At 41.6% G+C, this 22890-nt stretch overlaps 4 protein-coding genes across 4 annotated transcripts; 2 read left to right on the plus strand and 2 right to left on the minus strand.

Annotated features, from left to right (window-relative positions):
• Positions 1-892: 892 nt before the first annotated feature.
• LOC112187457 (subtilisin-like protease SBT1.8) lies at positions 893-3817 on the plus strand. Its single transcript, XM_024326250.2, has 2 exons — positions 893-2661; positions 2903-3817. The coding sequence occupies exons 1-2, from the start codon at positions 1032-1034 to the stop codon at positions 3562-3564; spliced, it is 2292 nt and encodes a 763-aa protein (XP_024182018.1). The 5' UTR covers positions 893-1031; the 3' UTR covers positions 3565-3817.
• A 249-nt stretch (positions 3818-4066) lies between these two features.
• LOC112187458 (guanine nucleotide-binding protein subunit gamma 3) lies at positions 4067-7602 on the minus strand. Its single transcript, XM_024326251.2, has 5 exons — positions 7020-7602; positions 5568-5620; positions 5354-5398; positions 5226-5270; positions 4067-4720 (listed from the first exon to the last, which is right to left on the minus strand). The coding sequence occupies exons 1-5, from the start codon at positions 7167-7169 to the stop codon at positions 4201-4203; spliced, it is 813 nt and encodes a 270-aa protein (XP_024182019.1). The 5' UTR covers positions 7170-7602; the 3' UTR covers positions 4067-4200.
• Positions 7603-11648: 4046 nt separating this feature from the next.
• On the plus strand, positions 11649-12897 carry LOC112186467 (protein LURP-one-related 6). Its single transcript, XM_024324911.2, has 3 exons — positions 11649-12071; positions 12186-12425; positions 12534-12897. The coding sequence occupies exons 1-3, from the start codon at positions 11838-11840 to the stop codon at positions 12672-12674; spliced, it is 615 nt and encodes a 204-aa protein (XP_024180679.1). The 5' UTR covers positions 11649-11837; the 3' UTR covers positions 12675-12897.
• A 970-nt stretch (positions 12898-13867) lies between these two features.
• Positions 13868-16442, minus strand: LOC112186466 (cation/calcium exchanger 4). The gene has a single exon (XM_024324910.2). It carries the CDS (start codon positions 16034-16036, stop codon positions 14066-14068), a length of 1971 nt encoding a protein of 656 aa, XP_024180678.1. The 5' UTR covers positions 16037-16442; the 3' UTR covers positions 13868-14065.
• Between the last annotated feature and the right edge of the window lie 6448 nt (positions 16443-22890).

Here is a 22890-nt window from a genome sequence, read left to right on the forward strand (position 1 = left end):
AGACAAACCAGAGCTTGCAGATCAAACAGTACAAACAATCACATCTGCAGCAAAAATACAATTCCTTCATTCACCAAATGTCAAAATAATAAACGCGTTTATACTATATATATATATATATATATATATATATATATATTATCGCCAATGGAAAACCTAGATGAAGATCTAAGGCATTCCCGTGAATGCATGAAAATAATTGCATTTTGATTCCATTGAATTAATAATTGGTCATGACTCATGTTGGCCTTTGTAATGGGTACACGAAATGGAAAGATATCCAAAAATCCAAATGCACAGTCTTTTCATCGTCTTCTTCTTTCATGCTACTAACCAACTAGCTAGAATAATGATGGTAAAAGACTGAAGCTACTAGCTAGATGAATGTTAATGGTGTTTATTAGCCTAAAGAAGTCGCTGCATGCATGTGGTTTGTTATGAACTCAACATCAACTAACAATTTTTAAATTATAATCAATAAAGGATGTGACACTTAAATTCTTACTCGTTATATATAATCAATAATATTCTTTAAATCTAAAAGAGTCTGATACTCAATTCTATATTTTTCTGATTGACGGATGCATGTTTACCTTATACTTGCACAATTAAGAATTCAGAATCGTTCACGCTTATAAAACCTATTTCATAAAAAATCGATCATATCACTCGTGCATGGACTCAAAACAGACCGGTTATTGTGTAAAAAAAGAAGAAAATTTCAGAATTAGAGTGAACAAGAAGAATGAGATTAAATGGTGCAAAAAAAAGAAAAATGAGAAATTGTTGTAGCGAGGTGAAGAAGATGGTGGCATTGCAGTAATAAGAGGAAAATGAAGGTCGGAATTAATATCCCAACTTGCTTATAAGCCCGACATGAGTCTCTCTCATCTTCAACCTTTCCTTCTTTTATCCTCTCTGACAGTCGCAGCTGTTAAGCGACTGGACACTGTCTCTCTTTCTTCACCATTTCCATTCCCATTAATTCCAGTACCTTCCACACACGCACCAAATCTATCTAAGCCTAAGCCATGGCCTCCTCCGAGGCCCAGTTCTGGTTCGTAGCTTTAACACTTGTTCTGCCATGTCTATCCGTAACCGCCAAACAGACGTACATAGTTCAGATGAAACACCATTCCAAACCCTCCTCATTCGCCACCCACAGTGACTGGTACTCAGCCAACCTCCAAGCTCTCTCCTCTGACTCTGACTCTGACGCCCTCCTTTACACCTACGACGCCGCCTACCACGGCTTCGCCGCTTCTCTAGATCCCGAACAGGCCGACACTCTGCGGCAGTCGGAATCTGTAATCGGGGTATTCGAGGATACTTTATACAACCTCCACACCACACGAACACCCGAGTTTCTGGGCCTGGAAACCGCTAACGGGCTCTGGGCCGGACACTCGCTCCAGGACCTGAACCAGGCCTCCAATGACGTCATCGTCGGAGTGCTGGACACCGGAGTCTGGCCGGAGTCCAAGAGCTTCAACGATGCGGGAATGCCAGAGATCCCGTCCAGGTGGCGGGGACAGTGCGAGTCGGGAGCCGATTTCAGCCCCTCTCTCTGCAACAAGAAGCTGATCGGAGCCCGGAGCTTTTCTAAAGGCTACCGCATGGCCTCCGGCGGAAGCTACATGAAGAAACCGAAAGAGGCCGAGTCGCCGAGGGACCAAGACGGCCACGGGACCCACACGTCCAGCACCGCCGCCGGGTCGCTGGTGGCGAACGCCAGCCTGCTGGGTTACGCGAGCGGGACGGCGCGTGGGATGGCGCCTCACGCGCGGGTTGCCACCTACAAGGTCTGCTGGACCACGGGTTGCTTCGGGTCCGATATCCTCGCGGGTATGGATCGGGCGATCCTCGACGGAGTTGATGTGCTGTCGCTCTCTTTGGGCGGCGGGTCCGCCCCGTACTTTAGGGACACAATCGCAATAGGAGCTTTCACCGCCATGGAGAGGGGCATTTTCGTCTCTTGCTCGGCCGGAAATAGCGGGCCAAGTAGGGCCTCATTGGCCAACACAGCCCCGTGGATCATGACGGTTGGAGCCGGAACCTTGGACCGGGACTTCCCGGCTTTCGCTTTGCTCGGAAACCAAAAACGGTTCACCGGCGTGTCACTTTACAGCGGCACCGGAATGGGGTCAAAACCGGTGGGGTTGGTTTACAACAAGGGGACTAACGGCTCCAGCAATCTGTGCTTGCCCGGTTCGCTCCAACCGGAGTCGGTACGTGGGAAAGTGGTGATTTGCGACAGGGGAGTTAACGCACGTGTGGAGAAGGGTGGAGTTGTACGCGCCGCGGGTGGGGTTGGGATGATACTCGCCAACACCGCCGCGAGCGGAGAGGAAATGGTGGCGGACAGTCACTTGTTACCGGCTGTTGCGGTTGGGAGGAAAGTGGGTGACTTGATAAGGCAGTATGCACAGTCAGATCCGAATCCGACGGCGGTGATTAGCTTTGGTGGGACGGTGCTGAATGTCCGGCCGTCGCCGGTTGTGGCGGCGTTTAGCTCTCGTGGGCCAAATTTGGTTACTCCCCAGATCTTGAAGCCCGATGTGATTGGTCCAGGGGTTAACATCTTGGCTGCATGGTCAGAGGCTATTGGGCCCACTGGGCTTGCGGAGGACTCTAGGAAGAGTCAGTTCAACATCATGTCAGGTATGCATGTCATTTGCCAACGGCTACATTTCTTAAACGTTCATGATGCTGCTAACCTTAAATTTATGAAAGTGATCGGAAATTCTATCATACATACATCCGTGTATGACATATTTCAAGCTAGATCTGGATCCACCGATCCAAGTTTTTATGTCACATTCGAAGATATTTCGAAAAACTATATATTGTGAATTTACATCATGTTACCGTTTGCATTAACCACTGATTTGTTTATTTGTAGGTACATCTATGTCATGCCCACACATAAGTGGGCTTGCAGCATTGCTCAAAGCGGCCCATCCCAATTGGAGCCCAAGTGCAATTAAATCCGCTCTCATGACTACAGCGTACACACATGACAACACCATGTCTCCTCTCCGTGATGCTGCCGGTGGCACATTTTCGAATCCGTGGGCACATGGTTCTGGCCATGTCGATCCCTCGAAAGCCGTCACGCCGGGTCTTGTATACGACATTTCGAGCGATGACTATGTTGCATTTTTGTGCTCGCTGGACTACACCATCGATCATGTCCAAACCATTGCTAAGAGAAACGTTACATGCGCAAGAAAGTACTCTGATCCTGGACAACTCAACTACCCTTCATTCTCAGTTGTGTTTGGGAACAAGAGGGTTGTGAGATACAGTCGAGAATTGACAAATGTAGGGACTGCAGGTTCTTTATACAAGGTCATAGTGAGCGGACCACCCGGAGTGAAGACTATTGTTAAACCCTCAAGGCTTTTCTTTGCAACTGTAGGGGAGAAGAAGAAGTACACAGTCACCTTTGTGTCTGCCAAGGGCGGCAGTAGAACATCAAGGTCAGAATTTGGTTCGATCATGTGGGCAAACCCCCTACACCTCGTTAAGAGCCCAGTTGCTTTTGCATGGACGCTGTTGTGAAGTTGAGATGCGGTTCTTGTTCTTGTGTTTTTCTGGAGCTAGTTTGGCCAACAAAGAGAACAGAAACTTGGACAGTAACAAAAAAGTTGGGAGAGTGTGTGTTCTTATGGCATTCCCTAAAAGGAAGGTTAGGGAGCTTGTCATGAAAGAACTGCAAATGCCTTGGCTAGAAAACTAATGTAATAGAATGACACAACTGTTTTAATTGCATAGTGGAGGTTGCTTACATATAATATAGTTCCATTTGCTACTACAGTTTCCCAAAACCAATGAGCAAGAAACTATACCAGCAATGAGCAATGAATTAACATAGAAATTATATCCCAAAGCCCAGAAATGAGCAACAAATGAATTAACATAGATATTATATCCCAAAGCCCAGAAATGATTACAGGGATTCAGTGACCTAGGAACTTAAACTGAGCCTAGTTATGGCTTGTAAATCAGAATGACTAGGATTGCAGATGATAATGAACGCACTTCCTCATCAGAAAACCAACAATGAAGAGGCCAATACTATAAAATTTATTTCATAAACTCACAATTTTATGAATCCCTGAATATTTGCAGCATATCTAGACTAGTTAAATATGAAAAAGCCATGATACAGAGCTTCCATATGAGACGTCATGAATACTACAAACATGTACTGCAAGGGTTACAGCAGGTTATTTTACAACAGCAACAAGGCCGTACCTTCGGACATTTAGGACAAGAGCATTTCCATTTGAAACAATTCAAACAAGAGCAATCGGGACATGAACACGAACACGATGGTAAAATGCAGCAATTTCTGCTGCATGAACATGAACTAGTTTTGCAGCAACGGGATCGGGGACATGAGCAGCAACATCGCCACTTTGGTAGTGAAGGGCAACTGAAACACGAATTACAGTTCCATGGACCGCAGCATGGACCACTGCATGAACCGCAGCATTTACCGCTGCATGAACCGCAGCATTTACCGCTGCATGAACTGCAGCATTTACCGCTGCATAAACCGCAGCCTGAACCGCTGCATGAACCACAGCATTTACCGCTGCATGAACTGCAGCCTGAACCGCAGCAGGAGCAGCGTGGCATTTCTAGGTGAAGAGTGCACCCATCACAACAGCAGCAACAGCAAATCGATGACAAGCTAAAACAGGGCATTCCACTGTACCACAAACAATCTTATGTCATATTAGGAAGTTTAGGCATTATGTCTAATTCATTGATACTGCATTACAGAGGAGGGAAAAGAAGAGGCCAAAGATACTGCTAATCAAATGTTAAGGTTAATCTTGTTATTTTAGGAACCAAGCACAAAATCTTTTCTAGCTTTACTGCTACTTCCATCAATAATATTAAGTTTTTAGGCATCATCAAAATCATACTTCCTTAACAAATGACCCATGACTAGAGCATATGGATAAGTAATAAACTAATAACTTACGATGTCAGAAAGACAATTGAAGACTGGGTTCACATTTCTATCAATAGAAAAAATTCAAGTACTTCTTGATCTTTTAGCACAGCATATTTTACATTTGCTGGGGAGTTGTTCTCAGTTCAATAGTGCTAACAGTTTCTTTATTTGAAATAATTTTATCTTACTATTAGAGCAGTATTTCCCTTGAAAAATGATAAACAAGAAATGAAAAGTAAAGAGAAGATGGTACCAGAGCCATTTCCAAAAGCGACAGGATCGTCGTTTCTTTCGATTTCTGCTTGACAGATAAATACAAAATAGTGATTACAATGCACATAATGCAAACTAAACTTTACAAAAATTTGGTGATATTCTTACGTAGGTATTAACGGATCTGGATTCGCAGTCACAAAATCAGCAATCCTGCAAAATAATCATATTCAATCTACTAGAAGATGACTAACATTATACAAAGAGAATCACCTAATTTTTCTTACATGGCTAGAACAAACAAATTTGAAAGATATTCAGTTGCAGTTCCTTTTACTATAAAACTAGGTGCCATCAAAAGGTAATTGAAAAACTAACATACTCTTTGCAGCATCGGGAAGCAGGTTGAAGGCGTTCAACAGATTTTAGTTCCTCCTGCACAAGCGAAAAAGATTAATAAGCTTGTTAACTTTCCACAGAAGCTAAGAGGTGAAATCAAGAAAATACCAATAATAAGACCAAGTGAGATTATTATTGCATAATATTTCAAAATAACTTGTTTCCAATCTGAACATAGGTTCGTTTACTATTACTAGTATTAATTTATGCAGCAGAAGAAAGCTACCACCTTAACAATAGCAGGAATCTGGTTATAGGTCTAAGAAGGAAGATTAAGAGGTATAAAAGTACACTTTTGGCAAGTAGCCTACATAGACTTTTCCTCATTCATTTCAGTCCCTGATTGGGAACCTATAATCTGATAGTCCACTATGGAAAGAAAAAATGTGGCTTCCAGTAAATAATCATAGATCAAATTGAACACAAAGACCTGTCTGAAGTATTGGTCAACAAAACATATCCATAATATTATTTGACCAGGTTAAACACAATTGGAGGTATCAATGAAGTCAATCAAAACCTGACAAACACGTTATGAGTGTACCCATTGACTGGAGAACAGATAACAACCACAATGAAACAGAACACAATCATGCACTTGGCCTACATTTTTATAATTCAATATGGCCAATTTAAACCAGAACAGGAAGCAATAATTCAGAGATCTCACTCTCCATGTCGTTTGCTGCAAAAGGGTGGGGTTTATGGTGCTAAACAAAGTTAACTAGCAGACCAAAATTTTCCAACAAGACAAACCGAAGAAAATCATTCACTGGATGAACCTCTAAGATTATTATTGAAGAGGGTCTGAAGCTTTCAAGTTTATTAGTCCATAAAAAGTAACTAGGACTAATCTCCTAGGCTCTTTGGTTAAATTCTCAACTCCATCCTCAACTTTAAACTAACTGCTAAGCCAACATACGGTCTTAGCTATAAGAACACTTGCTTAGTAAATGGTGTTACAGTTCACAGAGATGGAAGTCCTAGCAACCTTTTCAGTTTGACATAATTAAGCTAATGAAATCAAAAGCTGAATCTTTTGTGTTCCAATTAAAGAAACAGAAAGCCTTTTTAAGCCAAGAACGGTTTTTTATTTTCTAGTCGACAAGTCATGTGCTTCTTTTAATTTGTTTTTCTTGGTATGGAGTCATGGAAAGCGACTGCTCAATCCTCTCTTTAGCTTGTTTTCACGTACGTACAATTTTTGCTCGGTTGAAAACTAGAAAAAAGACAAACCAGAGTCTTTGAAATCTCACAATTTACCATCTTAACCCAAAATAATCAAATTCCTAATCTGAAATTTTTAACACCAGGATTCAAATATGCAACTCAAACACAGAACTAGCAAAAAATCACTAGAAAATAAATCTAGGCCATTTCACAGATGGAGTGCAACTTTAAAAAGCTAGCTAGTTAAAATTTGAAACCTCAGTACCTCAAGAAACCCAATTTCCCTCTCAAGCATCTGAACCCTGGCGGTTTCTCTGCGCTTGCCATACAAATCCGGGTACTGGGGCGGCGACTTTGGAGTTGGCGGCGGCAGAGAAGGCACAACCGGAGCAGAACAACCAGACTGAGCTGCCATTTGGGGTCAGACAAATTTCAGGCCAACAAGACTTGCCCAAAAAGACCCAAAACCCAATTCCTGAGCCACCAAAACTCAGTTCACAAAAGAAGCAATGAAGGTGAAAAAGTTTCCAGAGAAACTCAGTAATGGGGCTACTGCTGCTGCTACTGCTGCTGCTAGTGTTGGAAGGTCGAAACAGAGCAGCAGAGAGAGAGAGAGATAAGTAAATGGTAAGTGAGAAAGACTAAGAAGCGGCAAATGAAGGTAGGTGTGAAATGGTATACACAAAAGGTCTGTGGTAGAGCAGTAATTACAGTCTCTGACGGGGATAATTACGACCCAGAAAATGAAATAGAAAAAAGAAAAACTCTCTGTATTGTACAGTTTTGCAGAAGAGGGGTTTTAATGGGGGAGAGGTTTAAACGGTAAACAAAGAGAGAGAGACAGAGGAGGGTAAGGGTTTACACTCTATAATGAGGCTGAATTGCTGAAAAGAGCGTCATTATTGAAATTGTGTCACAGACTTAAACAGAGCTAGTAGTATCTTTGTGCATGGTTGGTCGTTGTAGTAGCAGTAGTAGTAATAATAATAATAGTTTGCATTTCAATGAGGATAATAATGGGGAGGTAAACAGTAAAGACGGCTGTGAAAAAAGGCTGCAACTGCAACTAGGGAGTGTTGTGTACGATCCCATTTGGGCAAAGTTGAGAAATTTTGATCGCGTTTGAGTGAGGGTTTGGAGTTTTTAACCATTATAGAAAGGAAAAAGGCAGAGCCTTTATTTAAAATTTTCATCTCTCTCTCTCTGTCTTAAACCGCTGATGGGTTTTGCAGAGATTGCAGAGAAGAAGCGAAAAGCACGATGGTAAGTACCACAGACCGCACGTGACCGCTGCGTAGGAGAGAGAAGAAAGGGTGGTGGTGGTGGTTCGTTGGGTGTGTTTGGACAAATCAGCCCTGATTTTGAGAAGAACTACCACCATCATCAAGGTCAAAATCAAATCTCTGGGTAAAATTCCAATTTCACTTCAGAGCTTGTCAAAATTGAGCAGGCAATTCTGGGGATTTTTTTTACTGCCAAAAGCTTCTTACTTTCTTTTCTGGGCTTTTGTTCTGGGGCCAATCCCACCATTTTTTTTTTCCTTTCTGATTATTCACTGTAGATTACAGAAATGACAGTGATTTACAAAGCTTGTTTATGTGTAAATCTTTGCCTTCGTATAATCACATTGTGTATCCTGTTTTTTTTACCCCTTGGGATACTTTTTGATGCCATTATTTCTTGGACCAAGATCTTTTACATGATTTATTGTTCAATGCTAAAGTATGGCCTTCTGCATTGTCAGGTACGATCTGAGAAACATAGGCTGGATTGTAACTATGTGACCTGTATTTTTGTAGCTAGAGCTTTTGGAGTTGGAGCTTGAATTTTGAAGCTACTCAGTTAAATTGGTCCATAAATTCACATGCAGGTGGCCCAATCAATGACAGTTCCCAATATATATTAACACTAAATTCAATATTTTTGTTTTTATTTTTACGTTTTCCTAATTGAAATTCACTTCAAATGCAAGAAAAAAATGTAAATTGTAATTTATGAAGGGTTGTCAATGGGTCTTGTCAGGTCAAAATATTTGTCGTGTCGCAAAATATAAATCCTAACCCAACTCATTTAATAATCGTGTTAAAAATTTAAATCAAAATCCAACCTATTTATTATACGAGTTACTCGTTTCCAACTCGCTTAACCCATTTAATAAATAGGTAGTATCGTGTTAGACAAAATGACTCATTTAAGGTTAACAATGCAACCCATTTAACTAAAAAAAATGCATAAATTGATTATATTCACTAAAAACTCTACAAGACGAATAATATAAATAATTATATATAATTCATAAATAATTAAATCCAATAATTATAAATCAAAATATTTCAAATTGTCTAATCCTATGATCAATTACTTTTAATGTCCAAAATTTAAAGAAAAATATAGCATAATTGGGTTATACAGGTTCACTTCGTGTTGGCGAGTTGACCTGTGGCTGACCCATTTATTAAATGGAACATGGCGGGTCGACCCACGACGGACCAACTTTTTATTCTTGCGGGTTCAACCCATTTTATTTCTTGCGGGTTTCGAGTCGTGTTAGAACTCAGAATTGACAGCCCTATTTATAATACTAATGTGTGAGAAACTGTTTCAACCTCCAACGAACAATAATTGAAATTTAAACACTTTCACATTTGAGCATCTGAACATTGTTTCACATTTTAAAGCCAAGCTTCAAATACTCGTAATTAGCGTTCAAATACGCTCACATATCATCCATCATAATCAGCACTAGAATATTGTTTGACATTTTAAAGTCAATTTTTAAAAGTTCATCATCAACGTTTAAAACGTTATTTCACATTTCGATATTAGCCTTCAAATACTCATGATCAGCGTTGATACCGTATACAACATTTTGACGGAACTTTGGCTGAGTAATGGGTAAGATCATACGATGCGATCCAAATATACTGTGACATGTACATACATTAAACCCAAGCTAAACTAAAACGTTAACCCAAATTAATTAAAGCCAGTTACTTCCGTACGGGTATCAAGTTTCAACCCATTTTCTAGAACTCCACGCGCGCGATCGGAGTGCGTGAGCACGTTTTAAGAGGAGGAGGGGGAAGCGCGGGGCCCACAGTTCTGATTGATGGGGTGGGTTTGCGTGGGGTCCCCTCCGAAGCGACATTTCATATAAACAGAGGCCCTCTTCTGCTCTTTCCCAAAGAGGTACACTAACTGGGTAACGTGTCCGAGTGGGCCGGGCCCCAATCCTATCGCGGAGCCCAAGGCCACTCACTCAGGTCAGGCTAACGTGCGCCGCTGGGTGCCGTGTGTAATCATTGCGATGTGTGCGGGTGACGTGTGCTTTGCTTATACTCGGTGTCCACACGTGTGACGGCTTTCGGTGACTTTGTAATTGAATGGCAATGCCTTGTAGGCAGGCCTAAAACCTTCACATTTAGTAATGATGGGGCAGAAAAAGATCAGCGGAGTGGCGCCCAAACAGGGAAAAGGGCCGAAAGCTTTCTCTTTTTTAGTGCTGCAACTCAAGCTTTTGGTGGTCCTGGGCTCAAGTTTGTTTAGCCCAAACTTTTCGTGAAATACGGACATTGGGACCGGTCCTAAAATTACATAAACTCACAGACGAGTCTCATTTTGTCTCATTCTAAATTGAATGGCTCTTTTAGTTACAGTGCGCTTTGACCCGACTCCCTACATTTGCTCTTCTCCACCTGCATTATAGGAGGGGACATCGGCGAGGGCGACCACGCATACACCGAAGGCCGACCTTGGTGTCTTTCGGTAAAGAGTCAAAGAATGGCTAGTGGGGAGCGAGGAGAGAAAGTAAACCTTGGAGTGTAAGGGTTGTACTATTAGAATCACTAATGGGGGCCAAGCAAGATAAACTCATAAAAGTTATTCTTGGTGTGCAAGAAATGTGAACTAGTTGAATGGGTAATGGGTAACAGAAACACATTTAGCTTCTGCCCTTTGCCAAATCATTGAAAAAAGTAGACCTCTTTAGTGTTTATCTTTGCCCGGGTTGCTTCAGTTTTAGGAGGCTAGTGATGAAGAAGCTTCATCTCATGAGTCATTTAGTCATGCAAGCAACATAGTCTAAACCACGTTTTGTGGGCAACTAAAAATTCTAAACTTCGCAAAAAGTAAACAAATTGTTAAGTAACGATCTTCTGCTTCCATAACTAAAGCGTACATGAATATGCATTAGGGACGGATTTATTACTCTAACTCAACATGCAATATACCAATTAGATTGTCTGGCGTGCTTCTTGGTTTGCATAAGATTGTCCAGTGCTTCTTGGTTTACAATTTTACTTTAAATATTTATGGATAAACATACTTCTTCAAATGTTATAAACATGCATGCTAAAATATGACCTCCACGAAGAAAAATTTATGAACTCACCGCTAATTTGCATTATAATCATGTGGAGTGTAATCCATTGATTAATTTCAAGGTCATGACTCATGAGCATCTATTTCGGCAGAATTCAAATGATCATGTGCATGAATCTTTGAACGGCAGTCGAATTCAACCAGTAGAAGATGCTTACATGCATCTTTCCGGAGTCAAGATCAAGCACATTGTGCCTAAATGAATGCCACCGTGATAGTTTTGAAACAATATTATTCCCTCTTTAGACATTTGAGCCTCTTTGGATTCCTTGATTGCTCTCTCAAATCAGGAAAATTGGTATATCTCTTTGAAGTTTAAACCCATAGCAAGCCATTGAACCTTCATTCCACGCCACCAGTCTGTTTTGATTGGCTGATAATGGGCGCGTGAACCAACACTCATCCTTTTCAACAAGCAATTACCATATACGTACGATGATTAAGCACATTGCATAATTCATAAATATTCTTCCACATCATGTACGTATTGCATTAAATATATATACCGGTCAAAAGACTCAAAACTTGCCAAACATTTGAATGCAGAAACCACTAGAACAAGCTTTAATAGTTTTCTCAGTTTATCTCCCATTTTTTTGTATAAAACAGCAATCCCCTGCGCTGAAGCATAAGAAAGCTGGAAGTTGCTAATTGATTCTATAGAATAGTTGGAGAGTATATACTATATAACAGAGAGATCATCATGGCAGCGAAAACCAACATGTTGCCTATAATCAGCAAGATGTATTGTTCTTCTGCACAGGGTGTGTTTGTAGTTAGGAGGAGGCCACATGCGATAAATGGAGGTGGTTTTGTAGTCACAGATTGTAGTCAGAAGGTTGCTTTCAGGGTTGATGGATGTGGAATTCTGGGAAAAAAGGATGAGCTGATTCTGAGAGATGGAGATGGAGACGCCTTGCTTCTCATTCGTCGAAAGGTACACTAACATATGATAGATAAGCACATAATGTTCCCTGCATATCATGCAAGCTAATGTGGATACTTGAAATATTATAGTTACCCGGAAACTATTTCTTTCATATTCAATCAGGGAGCGATGGTTGAGGCGCTAAGCATTTACAGGAAATGGAAGGGCTATGCTTTAGACTATGAAGGATCACAGGAGTTGGTTTTCAGTTTGAAAGAGCCAAACTCATGCCTGGCAAGGACTCAAGCAATCAGAATCTCGACTAAGAGAACACAAAACAAAGACTGGGACTTCGAGATAAAGGGCCATTTCCCGGATAAGGCTTGTAGCATTGTTGACTGTAAAGGCAACGTAATGGCACAGGTAGAAATGGATTGCTAAAATTCATAGTCATGATTAAGTTTCATCTTTTTTGCATTGCTACTGAAATGTTTAATAGTTGGATTTCTTACTTCTTACAATGGAGCACAGATAGGAGTGAAGGAGTTGGAGAAGATGATGGCAAGTAAAGATCTGTATCATGTTGTGGTGACACCAGGCATAGATCAAGCTTTTGTATTCGGAGTCATTGCCATTCTTGATTACATCTATGGTGAATCCACCAGGTGCTAACTATCAGATATCAAAGAGAAGCTTTCCTTGCTGTGACATTACATCTGAGCAGTTCAATTTTCTGTATTTGGATTACGCTCATGCTTCCTTTTTTTCCCTCTCCGGGTTTTTCTCAATTCTCAAATTGTTTTTTGGATTATTTTTTGTCCCAACCTGTACTACTTGGGATCAGCTCACCTGTTAAGAGATTGTAATTGTTTGATTTGTAATTAATGATATACTACACTGTGTGCAAATAAGACTACAAAAGGATGCACCATCACTAATTCTTGACTGGATGAGGCACCACAAAGGGTTGTCAAATATGTAATAAGCTAGAGTTCTAATGCAGATACTGGTGTTTATCAAAAACTTCAATCAGAAATGAAACAAATTTTACAATGTTTAGGTAAAGGAAAAAGAACATGGCATCTTACTCTACCTTGTCATCTAACAGTTCAGAATTTAGGACTTCCAGTTCTTAGATTCTCAGTTACCCAAACAAGGATTTTAGAAAGAATGAAATTATTTCTGAATGGAACACGTTTTACTCGCAGAAAGAACAAAAGAATTTCTGAACAGACACATCTAGATGTTCTCTTGCTCTCCAACTGAATAAGATTAAAAGAGAAAGATAAGCACATACATTTTTACAAGAATGTTAATTATTCATAGTAAGCATTTTTGAATAAGATAGCATTTGAAGATGAACTACCTAGTATTTGCCAGAACGGAAATATTTCATTGATTACAAATACATTGGTTGTCTCCCTTAGTATCTTAAAAGGAAGAGTTTGAAAAGGAACTTGGCCTGCATATCTGGTTTAAATTGATTAGTGTCTTCAGATTAAGAACAGCACATTACTGCGGTCACTAGCCGCTTGCCTTTGTTATCTATTCCGGAAAAGGACACAGTGCCTCTTTTCTGCCAAACTTCCACAAGCAATCCAGCAAAAGCACGCATTACTTATATAGTTATGTTCACGCAACTAATTCAAGATTACTGAAAAGCCACCTATATGGTGACCTAAGAGAAATTCAACAGTTTAAAGACACTGCTAAGACGCAGGAGAAATGTAAATAAAAGTATACCAAACGTATTCTTTGTTTCTTCTACCATCACATCACGACGCAACAAAAAGATTAAGCCGAGCAATATCCTCCTGCTCAGATAAGAGTAAAGATTACTAAAGAATAACAACCTCAAGTAATCATAATGATAAACTATTTGCCTAATTTGAATTTGAGTTTAAAAAATCTGTTTTTGTACTAACATGAAAGTGTAATACATTATCAAAGACAATAAAACAGTATCAGTTACAACTGATGAAACACCCAACTTCTGGCATCAACAATGCAATTCCAACTCAACTCTGTACAAGACACAACCTAGTAACCGATGCAACATTTATTTATACAACTACCAGTGACAGTGCCCCCATTGATGCGGCTATTCTGAGGGAGAGAAATATCATATAGAGTGTTATAAGGCCGACTCCTAAGATCTTGTCGGGTCGCATGTCATTCCTGGGCAGCACAATCAGTGACCAAATAAGCCCTGCCACTAGGAATCCCATTGTAAAATACAAGCTACTATCTCTGGGTATTATATAAGATGCCGGTCTATTAGACCAGGCGGCAAGCAGCATCGACATCCCCAAGCCAGCAAGTGTGTTGAACATAGGCCCGGCATAACATCCTGACATTGCAATTTGTACACCATCACCACCATTAATTGCCAGTGCAACATTCGACATTAAATCACCCATTGAGTTGCCCCATGCTAATACAGTCAATCCGAGAATTGATGGATTTATTCCAAAAATTACACCCAGTGCCACCAGTAATGAAAGCAGCTCATTTGCAACAATGTAGAACCAGATAATACTCATGAAAAATCCTCCCAAAACCCATGGCAATAAAAATTTGCGGGGAGGTTGGTCAGCTCTGGTGTATAGATATGCAAGGATACCCAAAACAACACCAGAGACAATACCTATAAAACACGCAATCTTCACACTCGTAGATCCCACATCATCTTGAGTGCTCCATAAGAATACCAGAAGAATAGGAGCTAACACAGCACTTGCAACAGCATAACCTTTGGACCACCTATCCTCCTCAATTATGGGGATTGTCAACCGTCTCGGCAGTGTCAATGGAATCTCTAGAATTGATAGAACTTTAGAAGAGGAAGAGCTTTCATTGATATGTTCCTCATCCTTCCAACCCCACAATGACCTTGAGCTGTCCATACTACTCTTCGCACTCTGATTTGAATAAATTGCTACATTCGAAGCCCACATCCACTGCGGCAGCTTACTTTGGAGGTAAGGCACGTCATTCCCCTCTTCAGATTCAAGTAGCCCAGCATATATGGATTCATCCTCCTCATTTCCCTGTGAAAATATACTTCCCTTAACCGGAAGCAATGGTGTTACAACATCAAACCTTAACTTTCGAACATGTTTTCTCAAAAGCTCATTCGCAGCCACCACAAACCCATAAACCACATAAATCAACACAAATGCTATAGCCCCCCCAACAGTAACCTTCCCAACCACCAATATCATCGCAAGCGAGAAGATTGTAAAGAGAAAAAAACATATATCTCTGATAAAGCACTTCCTATCAATCTGAACACCCTTGTCAGCCACACAAAGAGATATAATACCAACAACAATACAAGTAACAAAAACAGCTCCCCCCAACACACTATTCAGCCCCACGTCGCCCGCATCCTTCCCCACGAAAGCAGCAATGCTGGCAAACACATCCGGAGCACCATTCCCAAGCGGAAGCAGAGACACACCGGCCACAGTGGCCGGCAAATTCAACAGACTCGAAAGCTTCTCCAGCGAACAACAGAAGTAATCCGCGGCAGTATTGCCCAACAGATAGAACAGTGCAGCCAACCAAATTGTCAAAGCAACATAGCCCAGAAAGCTAAAGCTCCCACAGTCACAGTACAGAAACTTAATGTAATTAAAGTGCCCGCCGGGATTACATTCCGGGTGGGCAATCAAGTATTCACATTTAGTAGCAAAACCATGGTGTTTGAACAACCCAGTGCACACTTTGGGATCAGCCTCTGTAACATAGTTGGCATCTGACCCATTAACTCTAATACCACTAGAATTAGAAAAAGTAACATTAACATTCACATTAACCTGGGCCATTCTCCGGCGGATAATTTCGACCCGATTGCCCATAAAGGCATCAACTTTGGAGCTCCAGATAGGAGGAAGAACCGAATTCGAAGCACCCAGAAACGGGTTTTTGATGAAACTATCCTGGGTGTAGAACAAGAAGAACAACACCAGAGCACAAATTGCATTGAACGCCCCACGAAATCGGGCATTTTTACAATTGGGTCCTCCCATAATCGATCCCCCCCCCCTCCTGATCAAACCCTAATTTCCCAAATTGAAACAGAAAAAAGCAAGTCTAGGGTTCCGAATTGGGGGGGAGTTGAATAAAGGGGTTGGGTTGAATCGTATGAGATGCAATAAAGATTGGGTCTTTTTAATTGGGGAAATCACAAAAGGTAAAAATGGAGGGTTTGAGGAGAGGGTACCTTTGGGTTTAGCACTCTTTCTGGTTTGGAGAACAGAAAGAGTGCTAAAGAATACGAACAATTAAATGGCAGCTTCGTCGTAGCTTCGTCAATTCAGTTAGGGAAGGAGACCACCAGATGATGACGATGCCGTATTTTAGATTTTCTTACTCGCGACCAATTCCAGGACGATGACTCTTTTCCTTCATTTCAGATTTTTGGTCATAAAAATCATTGCAACTTTTCTTTTTAGGGTCCTTGACCCAAAGCCCCAAAATGAGTAAAAATTATCCCACTTACCCCAGCAACAGATTTTTGTTCCCACTTACCCAATCTAAATCTAAATGACCAATTTGCCCTCAACTCAATTAAAGAATTACAACTACAGCCATTGTCCTCTCTCTCTGTCCAACTCGCCGGTTCTCTCTCCTCTCTCTCTCCAGCACGCCGGCAAAAAATACCTTTGGTTTTTCAACGCCGGCGAGATTCTCCAGAAAGATGTCGTCGGAGGCGAGGATGTGAGTGATGGTCGAGATCGACCTCCTCAGCGGTCCATAACGACCTCATCGGCGACGAAGGCTTCTTCCTCCCCTGGGTCCTTGGCCTCCGGTTTCTCTCTCTCTGTGCCGTCGAAGCTCCGAAGCTGGAGGATAAATCCGATTGGAACTCGCCCAACCCGGCCCGTCGTAGCGCAAACTCGTCGTTCTCGGTGGTTGAGGTCGACGAACACTGGAGATTGCTTTTGGTTGACTCAGCTTCATCGGCGACGAAATGGATTTCTGTCTCTGTTTCGGAGGAGTAGCATCTCCGGCTGATCTGCTGAGAATAAGTGAAGATGTGGCGGGGGTGGTGGTGGAGCTCCGACGGGGTCGATGGCGACATCAATCTCTCCCTCCCCGGCGAAAGTTCACCAGTGAGCACCTGAGGCGGTTTTCCGGTGAGATTGAGCACGGCTTCACAGAAGGGAGAAGGGTGCCCAAATCAATTTCATCATCTTCCCCGGCGACAAGCACCTCTAAACAACTCCCGGTCCTTCTTCTTCTTTTTTTTTTTTTTTTTTTCTCTATTCTTCTTTTTGGCCTTTTAATGAGAAATTTTGATGATATAAAATGTAAATTATTGGAGTAACAAGCTACAAAATGGTGTTATGCCAAGGGAAATACAGGTCTATTGGGGGGCAATAGATGTCTATTGGGGACAATAGACGTTTTGAATTGACGTAATCTCCTCTTTTTTTTCTTTAATCAAAGTTTTATTTGTGTAATTTTAGGAAAATTAGTTCCCATTTCGGTAATTGAAACGTCTATTGGGGGGCAATACATGGCTGATAATCGTCTATTGGGGGGCAATACATAGCTGATAGTCGTCTATTGGGGGGCAATACATGGTTGATAGTTGTCTATTGGAGGGCAGTAGACGTCTATTAAGGGGCAATAGGCGTCTATTGGGGGGCAATAGACGACTATTGGGGGCAAAAAAAACTTTTCCGGTGAGATTTTCAGCAAATTCCGGTGGGCGGCGGCCGGTGACCGGATTCCGGCGGCCGGTGACCGGCTCCGGCGAAGTCTCCTATGGTTTCTCTCTCTTCCATTTTCTCTATCTCTCTCTCTAAGTAACAAAGAGGTGAGGGGTAAAATAGTATTAAAAAAAAATTAAAAACAAAAAAAAATCTTAATGGGGTATTAGGGAAGACTCCCTTAGAGTGTATTGGGTAAGAGAGAATTAAAAAAACTTAATGGGGTAAGTGGGAAAGAATTCCTTAGAAATGGGGTAAATAGACAAAACCCCTTCTTTTTATTAGGGACATGAAAGCAGATAGGTGATCTACTCGTCAAAGTGTAACATCATCATATACATGGACCAACATTACATACACTAGTATAGGCAGTAATGTACATTACAAAAACAATGAAACATTCTACTTGGACCAAACGAAAAAGGGGAAACGCAAACTTCTAATCTTCTATGTGTAATATAGTGTGTATTGCCACATGAATTGGATTGACATTCAACGCTTGTTTTTTTTTTTTTGAGAAAATAAATCATCTATTAATAACTAAACATGTTACATATCATCGGATCTAACGAGAGAGACAAACATGAGCTAAAAAAGTTCAACCCCAACCCAATTTAACCTATAACCAGACCTATGTATAACGATACAACCCCGCCTCCAGCATTTAGATGAACTGTTTTCACCCGTTCGGACATCGCGTCCCAAAACAACAAGACCACATGTAAGGGTGATTCACCATCACGCTGATAACCAGAAAGCACCAACAAACGCCCAGAAACACCAAAACAACCAAGACACCAAACAAAGACAATGACACTACCTAGAAACACCCAAACCCTCGCTTACAAGAGGAGGGACTTATTTAAACAGTACAACAAAAAACCAAACAAGGAAAAACTAAGCAAACTGAAAGCAAAAGACCACCAGAGAGACCCAAGAACAAAAGCCTAAAAGGGTCACCAAAGAGATCACTCAGGCCCATCTTCTTGGTTTGGACCAGTCCACCACTCCTCCCAGACCCGTCATGCACCACAATACGGCCTCGTTCCGGCCAACCACATCGCCTCGTTGCCACGATCTGCATCGTTGCACCATCTCCGCGATCCAAACAGCCGAGCCACGCTGGCGCAACCTGCATCACCACGGAAACTCCATCCCTGAGCCAGGCCTCGCAATCCCCATCGCCGTTGAGCAAGACCCATGGTGTCGTCGATCGAAGAAGCCATCTGCGGGGATCAGTAAATCAACCTATGCCGCACGACCATCGCCCTCGCCACCATCCTAGACAAACCATATGACGAATCGGAGAGAATCCCTTAGACGAAATCCTTGGGCAGTATATCTCTCGTCCGGCAGCAACCCCAAGACGACTGCAAGGCAGGAGGCCAGGCCGGACATCCGGGGGCCGCCAGAAGAGAACAATAATTGCAAGCGGAGAGACCGGCCTAGGGTTTCTCAGAGAGAGAGAAAATGTCGGGTGCTTTTTGACATTCAACGCTTGTTATTTCATGGAAAAATGAGATTCTCGAAACTCTTGTAACATATTTAGAAGATGTTTCAACTTTCAATAGTCGGAAATTTCTATTTGTAGTATTACTGTATTAGTGTTACCGTTTTTCAAGATTGTTTGCTAATACTACTAATTTTGAAACTCTGATTTACGATAAATTTATTCACTATTTTAAATAATCATCACTTTTGAACTTTCAGCCAAACATTTTTAACTTTAGCATTAAAGAATAGCTACATGTTCATTGATGGGCTGGGCAGATTGGGGTAGTTCCGCCAAACTTGTTGGCTTTCTGGGTGAAGATCAAAGTCCTCCCTCCGGCGTTTCACTCTGATTGGTGTCTCCATAGGTTAGGGTGCGCACTAGGGTGGTATCTACAAAAGGACAAGATGGAGTTCGATGCCGGTCATATCCGGATTCTGGTGGAAGTTAACGTAATGCAACCAGTGGTGTTTCGTCATTGCTTCACGGTGGAGGATGGAATCGATGTCGATCTGGAATTCATTTACGAAAACATGTATGGACAATGCAGTGATTGTGGTAGGCTCATCCATGTAGGATGTGGGAGTGGTCAACGTTTGCTGGCCCGCAATTAAGGCTATTAACTCCGTAATTAATATGGCATTGAATTTCAGTCATGAATGCGGCGATTATTATGGTAATAAATATGCAATAATTATAATTATAAGTGCGTAATGAATGACAGTCGTAAATGCGCAATGAATGACTATTGTAAGTACGCAATGATTAACCGTTATTAGTGCAGCAATAATTGTCATCAAAAGTGCATAAATAAATGTAGCCATAAAAGCAGAAATAATGGCGGCTTGTCCTCCAAGTAAGTCATTGCCTATATAAAGGCGGCCCGACATTAAGGTAAACCATCTCATTTTGACTTGTTTTACTCCACTCGGCTAAGAAATGTACTGACTTAGGCATTGGAGGTTTCTGCAGGTACCCCCCTCCTCCTTGAGCGGCGGTCAAACTTCGAGTCAATGCTCCAAGGAAGCTTCTCGATCGGTCCCGGTCAGCTCTCGCTCCAGTCCGCATTCATTGGTGAGTCAAACTCCTCTACGGAATTTTTCGTCACCAACAAGTCGCGCTATCTGTAGGAACCACTTTTCAGTGGTTCCCTAAAAAGTGATGGCGGGACCTGCACCTTAAGAAATTTCATTTCCGTCACTAAGGACTGGGAGTGATGGAATATAAGCCCCAAAGAGACAAAGAGTCCGAGTAACGTTGTCTAGCGTTCTTTTCTTTAATAATCATTTTTTTGATTTTTGCTTCTTTTTGCATTCAAAGTATATTTGTGGTTGGTGTTATCGAAATGTATGTGTAAGGCTGGTTGCCAAAGTAAATAACCAAGGTCGGTGACAAAAAATAATAAAACGTTGTTTATTAGATTCAAAGGGAAATGGGGGCAATTCCATGTCTCATGCTGAAAATGAATCTTCACCTTGAGGAAAGAATCGAAGCGGCTAGGGCCCGAGGAAAGAATCGAGGCAGCCAGGGCTCAAGGAAAGATTCAGGGCGGCCAGGGGTCGAGGAAATATTCGAGACAAGATTCAAAACAGCCTGAGAATGAAAATTTCCTCTTAGGACAAGTGTCCAAATAGAAAATTTTGGGGCATTGTGGGAGTGGTCAACTTTTATTGGGTCCACAATTAAGGTGATTAACTCCGTAGTTAATATGGCGTTAAATTTTAGTCATGGATGCGGCGATTATTACGGTAATAAACACGCAATGATTACGATTATAAGTGCGCAATGAATGACAGTCGTAATTGTCCAATGAAAGACCGTCGTAAGTACGCAATGATTAACCGTTATTAGTGCAGCAATAATTGTCATCATAAGTGCATAAATAAATGCAGCCATAAAAGCAGAAATAATGGCGGCTTGTCCTCCAAGTACGTCATCGCCTATATAAAGGCGGCCTGACGTCAAGGTAAACCATCTCATTCCGACTTGTTTTACTCCACTCGGCTAAGAAACATATTGACTTTTGCATTGAAGGGTTTTTCTGTAGGTATTCTCCTCCTCCTTGAGCCGCGGTCAAACTTCGAGTCAACCCTCCAATGAAGTTTCTTGATCGTTCCCGGTCAGCTCTCGCTCCAGTCCGCATTCATTGGTGAGTCAAACTCCTCTACAGAATTTTTCGTCACCAATATTGGATTGTTGTATTTAGGCCTGCCTCTGGATGAGGCTTTAAGGGAAACGGCATCGCCGGCTCGAAGAAGTTTGGATCGGGCTATGGCCAGAGCTGACAGTACACTGGTAGCTTGACCTTCCTTGGTGTTCGGAGTGCAGGTAGGTGGAGAGGGGATTGGAAATTTGAACTATTTCATGCTAGTCTCGACTCCAAAGGCTCGAGTGCGGAGGGCACTTCAACCTCGACCATCAAGGGAGGTTACTTCGAGTACTAAAGATGTAGTTGAGGATGATGGTAATGAGGGTCATGTGACAGTGGAATCGGCGAGGGAAGGAAAGGCTAGTGCAGATGGCCTGGAAGTCAGTGAGGAAGGTCAGAACCATGAACCTTCAACTGGGGAGCTAGTATTGGTTACGAAGACTCCAGTGGCTGGTTTGAGGATGAAACAAATTGAGGAAGATAGAGCTTCTCCAAAGAAGCTAAGCCTCAGTCTAGCTATTGGTAGAACCAACTTGGATAATGTCGCAGTGGGATCAGTAGCTTTGAACCCTTCACAGGAGAGTAGAAATAGGCATGGTCGTCCTCGAGGTGCCAAGAACAAAGTGAAAGTTGATTGCAAGGTGGTGAAAACCTCACCCATGTAGAGAAGCAAGACTTCGAATAAGACAGAAAAATTGGTGAATGGGCTACCTGAGTTTAATTACTTTGCCAATTGAGAAGGGTACACCTAAAGCCTCCAAGGGTAAGGAGGTAGTAGTGACTTGATTTGTTTAGTTGCAATTAGATTAATGTCTATGCTAGTGGAAACTTCTCTAGAATTCTCTGTAGAAGTATCTAACTCTCTTGTACCACAATGGCGTGCTTCACGTAGTATAGTTAGATAAAATAGGTCGCCTACGGGACGAGTTGATTTTGTTAGCATAAACTACTTAGAGCTTATATTGTCTATTGGGAGTTGTCTTTTTGTACTATTCTTTGACTATGATCAAGGGTAATATTAATTTATGAATCCTTACTTTAAAAAAAAAATCGCTACATATTCATTACACTCAATATTTGATAATCAGATTAAGGTCGAAAATCATATGAATTTCAATCGCTATATGTTGATTACACTTAATATTCGATAATCAAATTAAGGTCGAAAATCATATGAATTTCAATGTTGGATTGTTATTTGGTATATTTATCTTGTTCTTCGTATGCACCGGAAATCGTGCGTTGGATTCGGAATTCCTGATCCTCACAATCTCCACCACATTCGCTTCACAAACACAGTAAATGACATTGAACAACAAAATCAGGATCCATTATACGCAAAGAGATCCCCAGTGATCGAGAACACTTCCACACCTAGCTTGCTGCCAATACTTGCCCATCCCTATCTCAGCTCATACCTCACTCTAGCTCACCAAACGCTGGGTTGGTCCATTCCGTCATTTCACTAACCCACATTGTTGTTAGAGCATCTCCAACAGTAAAAGTTATTTTTTTAGCTAAATC

This window comes from Rosa chinensis, chromosome 2 (genome assembly GCF_002994745.2).
Source record: "Rosa chinensis cultivar Old Blush chromosome 2, RchiOBHm-V2, whole genome shotgun sequence".
In the NCBI taxonomy this organism is placed as follows: domain Eukaryota; kingdom Viridiplantae; phylum Streptophyta; class Magnoliopsida; order Rosales; family Rosaceae; genus Rosa; species Rosa chinensis.